Genomic DNA, 11,160 nt, shown 5'->3' on the forward strand with positions numbered 1-11,160 from the left:
AAGAATGTGGAGGCCTGGATAAAATTGAAGCCCTACAAAACCATGAAAATGAGTCTGTGTACAAGTCTTCATTAAACTTGATTGAGAAGTATTTCTCTGTAGAGGAAGAGGAAGATCAGAATGTTGGGCTGAAACTACCTCTGACAGCTACACCTTCCAAGTGCAGGATGGGACTCCTGGGGCCTTTAACTTCTGGACTGTACAGCTGAGGCACAGAGGGGTTTGTCGTGTGCTGTGTTTGGTATCAGTTTGTCTTACTGTTTCTCTACCAAGAACTCTTTTTAAATGTGGTTGTTATTGTAGCACTTTTTACAACGAAACTATACTTGAACAGTTCCAAACTGTACATACTGTATGAAGCTTGTCCTCCAAACGGGCTTCTTATTTCTGTGTGGAATTTCATACCTTGCAAGGTCCTGTAAATGAAATTAAATTCCACCCTTTTCTTAAAAAAAAAAAAAAAGAAGAAGAAGAAGTAGGTTGTTTAGTTTTCATGTGTTTGTATATTTTTGAGGATGTTTCCTGAAATTAATATTGAGCTTAATTCCATCATGGTCTGAGAAGATACTGGATATAGTTTCTAAACCTTTGCATCTGTAAAGGTTTGGTGTGTATCCTTTGATATGTGTCCTGTTATACTGTCAATCTCTGAAAAGGTTCCATGCTGGAGTGAGAAAAATGTGTATTTTGTGGCCTTAGGGTGGAAAGTTCTATAGATATCTGTCAAGTCCATTTGATTTATAGTATCATTTAGGTCCTGTATCTCTCTGCTTATTTTTTGTCTAGATCTGTCTAAAGGAAATAATGGGGTGTTGAGATCCCCAACAATTATAGTGTTGCACACTCTCTCTTCTTTTAGCACCCACAGTCTTTCCTTCATGTATTTAGGCGCTTCTGAGTTGGGTACATAGATATTCATAAGTCTTATGTCTTCTCGATGAATTAGTCCGTTTACTACTATATAATGCCTTTCTTTGTCTCTTCTTACAGTCTTTGTTGTAAAGCCTATTTTGTCTGAAATCAGTATCACACCATCAGCCCTTTTTTGATTTCCATTTGTATGGAATATCTTTTTCTAGACTTTCACTTTTAGTCTATGTCTTTATCCATAAGATGCATTTCTTGTAGGCAACAGATAGAGGGTTTCTGTTTTTTTTTTTGGTGTTTTTTTTTTTGTTTTTTTTTTTTTTTTTATCCATTCAGCCAGTCTGCGTCTCCTAATTGGAGAACTTAACCCATTAATGTTCAATGTTGTTATCAATATTTCTGGACATGTTCCTTTCATAAAATGATCCATTTGTTTGGTTATTTTTCTGTTCTCTTATATCCATCCATCTGGTTATTTAGTTTTCCTGGTATAACACTCCCTTCAGAACCTCTCAAAGAGTTGTTCTTTCAGGTTTTGTTTATGAGAGAATGTTTTTTATCTGTTTTTCCCATATGAAGAGTAATCTTGCTGGGTATAAGATTCATGATTGAAATTGTTTTTCATTTAACACTTTGACTATATTTCCCCATTCTTTCCTTGCCTGTATTGTTTCTGATGAGAGATCCAATGTTAGCCTATTGGGATGACCTTTGTAAGTAACTTGACATTTCCCTCTTGCCAATTTCAGTATATTGTCTTTGTGTGTGGTTTTGGTCAATCTGGCTATGATGTGCCTTGGAGAGGATCTTCTTGGGTTTATTTTATTTGGGGTCCTATATATTTCTTGGATCTGGATATTTGAATATCTCTCTAGGTTTGGAAAGTTTTCTTCCAGGATTTTATGGAATAAATTATCTATACCCTTATTATTTTCTTCCTCTTCTGGAATACCAATTATGCAGATGTTTGCTTGGTGATATCTACTATTTCTCATATATTATTCTCATTTTTCTTGATTGTTTTCTCAGTCTTTTTGATATTTTTTTCTATGTCAGAGGTTTTGTGTTCTATATTCAAGATTCTATCTTCTATGTGATCTAATCTACTTTTAATACTTTTGAGGGAAGTTTTCATTTCCTATATTACATTCTTCATCTCTAACAATTCTCTATGATTCTTTTTAATGGTGTCTATTTCTTCTTTTAAATCATGGAGCTTGTTGTCTATTTTCTCTTGCATCTCATTTAGTTTGGTCACTACAAGCATTCTGAATTGCTTATCCAACATTTCTATGACTTCCATTGTGTTGTCTGTGGGTAATGAGGAATTGATGTTTACCCTTGGAGGAGAGCCATTTTGTTGGTTGCCCATATTTCTTGTGCCTCTGATATGGTTCCTAATCATCTGGTGATCTGTATGTTCCTTCCTAAATTGTTCAAGGTATTGCCAAGCATTAAAAGATATTCAGGAGTAGGAAATTGGCAATCTTTCTTTTGCTCTGCCTCCCTGTCACTCACTGCACCCTGAACTGTTGTCACTGGTCCTGGGTGTCTCTAGTCCTCCCAATTTCTAGAAAGTAGGTGTGCCTGAAACTGAGCTGCTGAGCTTCAACTCAGTACCAAAGAAGAGATTATGCTACGTGCTACACTAAACACCAAAGTCCTGAAAGTCCAAAGGGTAGTGGGGGAGTACATGAGCCATGGGTCCCAGCTGTTAACTCTGCAGTGGCAGGCAACCTGCAGGGTCCTTTGATTGAACGGTGTCTAAATGGGTCAGGGAGGGGTGCAAGTTCATCTCAAAGTCCCCCCTCCTGCTTTTTCACCATGAGACAAAGCAGCACATGGTTTAATATTGGACTTCCCAGACTCTAGTGGGCCAAAATAAAGCTCTTTTCTTTATCAATTACATACTCTCAGGTATTCTATTGTAGCAACAGAAAAAAGACTAAGATAAGAGGTAATGGAGTTAATAAGCAACTACCATCAGACAGGAGTGGGAATATGTCTATACTACAATACCAAGGCCATAGAGTTGGGGTGGGGATTGACAGTACTTGCTTCAGTTGATAAACAGTAATCGAGAATGAATTGTGGGAAGTCTTCAAGAAAGAGTCCCTTGTGATTGCTGTGTATGAAGTGTGGAAACTTACTAGGGTGATCTATCTAATCTATCCTACCCAGTCTACTCTATTCTGCTCTATTCTGTCTTATTGTACCCATTCAATCTATTCTCATAAGACTGATGTTACTCTGTCAATCTACTCTTACTGTACTGCAATATTTTAATCATGATAGTTATGCATTTTAAAACAAATCCCTCCTCTTTACATTTTTGTTTGTTTCTTTGTTTGAGAGGTTTTTGCTAGAGGGTGTGTATGTTCTTCAGAAAGACAAGAGACAGACAGAGAGACAGAAAGCAAGAAATCACCCCCCACCCCACCCCGGAGGGGATGGCCATGCCACAATACTTTTTCCTCCATTCTCCTCTCAGCATCCTGGGCACGCATGCATACGTACCCAGCATGAGTTTAAGCCACCAGGACTGGGACTTAAACTGCAGTTGACTACATGGGAGTCCAGTGACATAGCCATTACGCCAGCTGCTGGTCCAACATTTTTCTTAACAATGTTTTAAGCTAGTCTCATCTTTTAGGATAAAATTCAAAATTCTGCATCAAGTCCTACACCATCAGAAGAAATCCTATTTGTAGTTATATTAGGGTTTAAAAATTAGTTTAATAAGAATTAATATCTTTAAAACAAAAGCAGTCTTCTTTACGAACCTACGTTTTATAACTCTTTGTACTTAATTCTCTTTTTATAGTTCTGAATACATTGTAGCTCTGTTCATAGGCCATGCAGATATTTTGGAAGATTATCATAAGTGATTTAGAAACTCTCCCTTTTGCTATTCAATAAAGGATAGCCCTCTCTCATCATTATATGTTTTCTCTAGATAAAAATTGTATATACAAAAGTTATTGATTTTTGTAAATTTCTCATCATATCCAACTTTTTTTTTTCCTTCTCTTTTTTAATGACAGCAAGAGAGAGCAGGAAAATGGGGAGAGATGAAAACAGACATTTCTGACAAGGCCTCACTATTGCGATCCTCTGCCCCAACCTCTTAATTGGCCAAACCCATGGGCATGCACCACTGCTCCCAGGCTGCCCAGTATGATCCGGGATCTGAATCTGGGTGTCTCATACAGCCCGAGCCTGGCACAGTGGCACTCTACCATTTGTTCCACTAGTTCTTGGCTTTATTGTTTTGTTTTGTTTTGTTTTTAATAAATTCTAACCTTTTTCTACTATTTTCTTGTGCTGGCTAGGTTATAATCAAATCATCTGAAAAATATTATTATTGTCCCTTTACCTTTATAAAATTCTACCATTAAACATTTACTCCTCTTGGGCCAGAAGGTGGTGTAGTGGTTAAGGCGCTGGACTCCCATATGGCCAATCGTGATTTGAGTCCCAAACCAGGTAGCTTGCTTTTTCACCTTTTCTCCCACTCCACTATCCCCCTCACCCTGCTATTCCCCCCCCACCCCGAGTCGCACTCTGCTGAGTATAAGTGCACTGTAGAAAAAAATTTTTAAATAATAATAATGATGATCAAATTAAATAATGCTATTTAAAAAATTTACTCCTCTGAAGTATCATCTCTAAGATGCAATATCTTTTGGAAGAGTAAGAAGATATTTGGCTTTTATCAGTCTTTTTAAATTATTTATTTAATCTTACTTATCATTATTATTATCTTTTTTTAATTTACTGTAAGGCACATGAGCTCACTCTAAAGAAACAGAGAGAAAGTGAGAAAGCAGGCGGACAGTTCTAGGAACTGCAGTCAGCCATGTGGGAGTCCAAGGCCTTAGCCACCAGGTCACTTGCTGATCCCATTGTCAGTCATTCTTACTAGTGTGAATTCAAAAATCGGATTCCTTTTAGGAGGATATGTAATTAAGATAATGTCTTAACAAGGAAAGGAGAGGATAAAGAAAATACTGGGAGGGGAACCAGCTGTTAGCATAATGGCTATGTCGCTGGACTCCCACGTAGTCGACCATGGTTTGAGTCCCGGATCCGGTGGCTTAAACTCACGCCGGGCGCGCATGTGTGTGTGTGTGTGTGTGTGTGTGTGTGTGCCCAAGATCCCGAGAGGAGAATGGAGGAGAATGGATTACAGTGTGGCCATCCCACCTGGGGGGTGATTTCTCGCTTTCTGTCTCTCTGTCTCTCTCTGTCTGTCTGGTGAGCACACGTGCCCTATAGCAAAAACCTCTCAAAAAAAAGAAAGAAAGAAAAGAAAATACTGGGAGGTATTTCTTTTTTTTTTCTTATTTATTAAATTTTATTTATTCATTAATTTATTTTTAATTTGACAGAGAGAGAGAGAGAGGAAGTGAGAAAGCAAGCCACCAAGTCCAGGTCTCGAACCATGGTCAGCAATGTGGGAGTGTCCAGTGCCTTAACCACGATGCCACCTGCTGGTCCCCCCCCTTTTTCATTATTTATTAAATTTTATTCTAAGTCTATAGCGGTAAGACAGAAACAGAGCTGCTAAGCTTGCCTGGGGAAATACCAAAGAGTAGCACCGCTTTGGAAATGATAATTAGCGAAGGTCCTGACCTCAAGTGACCTTTCCACTTGTCAACCTGGTCCTTTCCCAGTCTTGATCTAGCTACTACTACTTCCACTTCACTCCATGACAAGAAAGAACCGAGTGAGAAATAATTTTACAAGGAGTTTGGCTCCGTACCCACACATTTCCTGAATTGCCCAGGGCTGCATGCTTGGGATATGAATAGTAGAATATTTTGGATTTGATTATTACACAACTGGATTATGACATATTTTACTAAGTTTCTGGAACTTAGTGCACACAAAAATAAAGAGTTTCATTACTTTTTACTCTAGTGGCCCAATATTTTTCCTAAAAAGTGCTGAAAATTAACAAAACAAGTAGATGATTTTAGGCAGATTAGCAGCATTTTAAAACATCTGTAAAAAACAGGGAGGAAGAACGCTCACTATTTACAACCTCATAACTTCTTTCTTACCAAGCACTATATTCTTGAAAGTTGAAAACAAGGGAGAAAAGAAAGGAGAAAGAGAGAAGCAGGGAAGAAGGAAGGCAAAGGAAAAAAGTGGAAGGAATTCTTACACGACTACTAAGTGATTTTTCTAATTAAATCTAATTTTTACCGCCGTATTTTATTTATTTATTTTCTTTAACCAATATGTCCTCTGCAAATCATATTCCTAAATATCTTTGAGGAAAAATTATTTTGGGGGTTCTCCAGATAGAGAAGTACTTTCTGAAATCTATAAAAACTTGAGAAAAGTAAAACTTTTCGAAAATACTTAGACTTGCTTTCAGACTCAAGGAGCTAAAACTTTATGAAATCATTAAGGAATAGCTTTTATGGATTTTTTGTAAATTATTAAGCACGAAATAAAAAAATCCTAAAATATAAAGCTAGAAGCATAGAAGCATTTATTTCTTAATTAGAACCAAATGCCTTTTTTTTTTTTTAAGAGAGAGAGATTTTTGCTATAGGGCATGTGCACATGTACACTTGCCAGAGAGACAAATGGAGGCAGAAAGCGAAAAATCATGCCCTGATGGGAAATGACCATTCCACAGTCCCTTCTCCTCCGTTCTCCTCTCAGGATGTTAGGCATGCACACACACATGCCTGGTGTGAGTTTCAAGTCGCTGGTCCAGGACTCGAACCATGATTAGCCATGTGGGAATCCAGTGACATAACCATTATACCATCTGCTGGTCCCCATTTGTGATTTCTTATTCAGCAAAGTCAACTCTTTAGAATTTCATATATTCAAAAAAATTTCATTATTCAAAAAAATTCAATTGGCATTACACAAATATTTCATCATAAACACTTAAATACAAAACTCAATAAATATCATTGAGTCTGAAACAGATTGGAAAATACTAGTTTTTGAGTACTGGTAAATAAAAATTGGCCCAGCCTCAGTGGTAGCACAGGTGGTAGGGCATCACTCTGCTATTCTGAAAGTCATTTAGAAGATTAGGGGTTCAGATCCCCAGTAGACCTGAACAGTTGGATATGTGTCATGATCCTAGCCTACTAGGAGTGTAGGACAGAGGAAATTTGTAGCATGATGAGACCTGGTCAAGAGTGCTTCTCTCTCTCTCTCTCAAAAGAAATATAACATTTAAAAAATGGTTTTTTTAAAAGGTTTTTGCCATGGGGTACATGCTCTCTCCAGAGAAAGAAAATGAGAGGGAAAATGAGAAATCACTCCCCAAGGGGATGGCTACACTTTAATCCCTTCTCCTCCAATGACTTTGGGATTTGGGGCATGAACACACACCCACAGGAAGTGAGTTTCAAACCCCTAAGTCCAGGACTCAAGCCACAGTTGACCATGTTGGAGTCTAGTGCCATAACCCCTATGCCACCTGCTGGCCTGAAATTAAGAAAACTTTTTAAATAATTGTTTAAAATAATTAATAACTTTTAAAATCATTGTTTTAGACTAAGTGCCTAAACCAGGCCCCAACAGACCAAATTCAAAACAAAGTCCCTCATGTTAAAATCTCATGTCATCAAACCAAAAACTAAGTTTTCTAAACTTCTGAGAAGCTGGCAGAAAAGGCCAGTTTTAATCAACATAATAAAGTTCCCTCTATTTAATTCTTAAACAAAATAAAAAATCTGGTGTTAACTATTAAGTTGTTTTCCTATCATTTTTTCTCCCTGTCCTCTCCTTACTCCTTGCAGAGAAAGTAACTGTGAAATGAGCATTCCACTTTTTTTTTTTTTTTTTTAAGGTTTTTGCCCTAGGACCTGTGTGCTGTGGAAGAGAGAAAGAGAAAGGAAAAGAGAAAAATCATCCCCCAGAAGAGATGGCCCTTCTCCTCCATTTTCCTGTCTGGAGTTAAGGTGTGCATACACTCATGTCCAGCATGACTTTTAAGCCACCAGCTCAGAGATGTGGTCAACCATGTGAGAGTCCAGCGCGGTAACCACCACAGTACCTGGTGGCCCCACTTTTGCTCTTTTCTTATGCTTCCTCTCTGTCTATAAAACCAACCTCTTCTACTCACCTTGTTGGAACACTTATTCGACTTTATGAAATGAAGTGTTGCCTGATTCTATCATTGAAAATAAAACCAATTAAAACCTTTAAATTGCTTTAAATTTTGTCTTTTGATAGTATCTTTTAATAAATGGATCATAGTTTCGTGCATGATGTTGATTAACATAAAACAGGTCAGAATCTTAATCCTGGCATATCTTTTTAAAATCAGACTAATTTATACAATTAGGAAATTCTGAACCATACATCGAAGTGCTGAAAGGTAACACATTCAGACTCCCTAGGGTACATACTGAACAACTGAACCTTTGCATTTGGGACCTTCCCAGACCTCGCCTTTTTCTTTGGCTGTTTCTGTTTTGTATCCTTTTGCTATGATAAAACTATAAGTACAATCAACCTTTCATATGTATAGTTTCAACATCCTTGAATTCAATCAACCACAGATCAAATTTCCTCTGTGGATTTTAGTATCCAAGGGAGGGTTTGTACTGGAAGAAGTCTCCCAGGGATACCGGAGACCACTGTACAGTGTTTTCCTGTGTTCTCTTAAGTCTTTCCAGCAGATCGCCACACCACAAGAAGCAGTGAGAACACCTGAGTTTGTAACCATATGGCTAGAAGTAACCGAGGCCTGGGATCCCCTAAACTTGTGGCTGGTGTCTTAAATGAGAGCAGTCTTGCAGAGGACTATGTCCCAACCTGTGAAGTTTGGCCTAGTTACTGTCAGAACCCACGGCAGCCCTTTTTTAATAGAAATGATGTAATTTTCTAATGACATCCTTCTAAGCTCTTTTAAGCCTTTTGTTTGCTTGTTTGTTTTCTTTCTTTCTTTTCACCCACTAATAGTATACTTAGTGTTTTTATTGGCATACTGGGAGACTAAAATAGTGTTTCTTAGGGGCCAGCTGGTGGTGTAGTGGTTAAGGTACTAGACTCCCACACGGCTGACTGTGATTCAAGGCCCAGACCTGGCAATTTGCTTTCTCACCTTCTCTCCTTCATGCAAATTTAATAGTAATTATTAACAATAGGTAAATAAAATTAAATGAATAATTATATTGTTTTAATGAAATAGTGTTTTTTTAAAGATATAATTGGGTTATGGAGGTCAAAACTTTTACTCTTGGGACTAGCAGATGGCCTAATGGTTATGTCACTGGACTCGGATGGAGTTGGTCATGTTTCAAGTCCTGAACCTGGCAGCTTGAAACTCAGGTTGGACACATCTGCGTGTCTGCCCAAAATCCCGAGAGGAGAATGGAGAGAAGGGATTATGCTGTGGCCATCCCACTGGGGGTGATTTATTGCTTTCTGTCTCTCTGTCTCTCTTTCTGTCTCTCCACAGAGTGCAAGCACCAGGTAGCAAAACTCTCTCTATATAAAGAAAAACTTTAACTGTTGTCTTCCTAGAGGTCAGGATGATGTTTTGTTCATCAGAATTCATTCCTCCAAGCTGAGTTCCTCAATGCCAACTTAATTTGCTAATTAACTATCTTAATCCCCCAAAACTCAAAATTTTTTTTAAATTGCTTTATCTATAAAAGAAGTCACATTCCTTAGAATGATTATGAGAATAAAAGGAATTTAAAAGCAATTTTTTTATATAATTTTGCCCTCTTTTGCTAATATTATTAGATTAGTTCTATTTTAAGAAGAATTTTTAGATATATAAATTGCTGTGTGATGATTAAAACCATTTTTTCACTATATTTTCTATTTTTATAAACAACTTAATTTGTATTCATATTATAAAGTATTAGACAAGAAAGTTAGAAAACAGTGTAATGATGGGATTAGCAGATGGAGTAATGGTTACATCGCTGGACTCCCATGGAGTTGACTGCAGTTCAAATCCTGGACCCAGTGACTCAAAACTCACACCACGTGCCTGTATGTGAGTGCCTCGGATCCTGAGAGGAGAATGGAGGAGAAGGTATTGTGGTGTGGCCATCCCCCCCAGGGGGTGATTTCTCACTTTCTGCCTCTCTCTCTGTCTCTGCAGCAGGCACACATACGCTTGAGCAAATATCTCTCTTAAAGAAAAAGCAAAGATAGAAAATAGTCTAATGAACCTTTAGAATCATTCCATCTCTTTTCTCTGTTAGTACACTCAGTCCTCCAAAATAAGTGTGCTGATACTATTACATTAAATATCATATTAGGTCTAAGGTCTATATTAAATATCCTATCAGGCTTCTAGGCTATGAGAAGTAGTTTGAGGTTTGCTATGGCTTGAATGTGTCTTCCCCAAACTACATTTTGAATTTTGTGAGTCATGGTAAAGGTAGTAAGAGGGTAGAAACTTCATCTGACTACGGGATTATGAGGTAGAGCCTTTGAGAGGTGACTGGAAATGAGAAAGGTTACCAGAGTGAGGTCCCCAAGATGGAATCCTGGACGGTTTAAGGAAAGGGGATGAAACAGAGAGATATTCTGCTCTGCTGAAGCTCTTATTCTCTATAAAGTCATCCACGAGGAGGAAAACCTTCAGTAGATCTGATCCCTAGACCTTGGACCTCCAAACTGAACAACCTCTATTTCTATAAATTACCCAGATCTGAGTATTTCTGTTATTGGAAACCCTGCTGATGGGATATGCACCAGATTAAATTTGTCCTAGGTTATGTAAAGGGTTCCCTTATCAAGAGATTTAGTGCTCTCAAAAAAGACCTTAAATTCCAGAAGAGAGAGGGTGAGATCCTGGCATTTCTCCCACAATATCACGGACATTTGTGCTTCTGACTTCATTTTTTAAATTAAATTTCAAATGAGGAAATCAGATCAGAAAGCATGCATGTCTTTGATACGGGATCAAGGAGCAGTCTATGAGGAATGTTAGTGGACCACATAATTCACTTACCTTAGTCAAAGCACAGGTGTCAAAAGCTTTGTTTTCTGTTTGCTAAACATGATGAACCTAAAAGATTCATATAAATGAACTGAAACAACTGTGTCAAAATGTTTCTGCTCTTTAATCTTCACTGCTATTTTTGTGTCTGGTAACTTTGGTTACAACAAGGATTTGAAAAATGAGGAACTGAGAAGCAGAGTCATGGCAGCAATTTAGCACCGCATGCTGCTTCACTTCTCAGGAGATAAATGCCTTGAAGTGGTGCAGAATCAAGACATCACGGTGAAGGCTATTTATGGACGACAGTCGAAGGGGGTAAGATGCCAAAGTCTGACTATGCC

At 37.9% G+C, this 11,160-nt stretch overlaps 1 protein-coding gene across 1 annotated transcript in view; it reads left to right on the top strand.

The window, feature by feature from the left end:
• The window catches only part of LOC102502119 (importin subunit alpha-1-like), a 37,235-nt gene extending 28,602 nt beyond the window's left edge, over positions 1 to 8,633 (top strand). Inside the window, 3 exon segments of the mRNA XM_027774182.1 lie at positions 1 to 123; positions 126 to 241; positions 8,412 to 8,633. The exon segment at positions 1 to 123 is cut by the window's left edge and continues 69 nt beyond it. Of these exon segments, the coding sequence (XP_027629983.1) occupies positions 1 to 123; positions 126 to 241; positions 8,412 to 8,633 (461 nt within the window).
• Positions 8,634 to 11,160: the final 2,527 nt, after the last annotated feature.

The sequence above is a fragment of the Tupaia chinensis genome, unplaced genomic scaffold (genome assembly GCF_000334495.1).
Source record: "Tupaia chinensis unplaced genomic scaffold, TupChi_1.0 Scaffold000410_1, whole genome shotgun sequence".
NCBI classification, from domain to species: domain Eukaryota; kingdom Metazoa; phylum Chordata; class Mammalia; order Scandentia; family Tupaiidae; genus Tupaia; species Tupaia belangeri.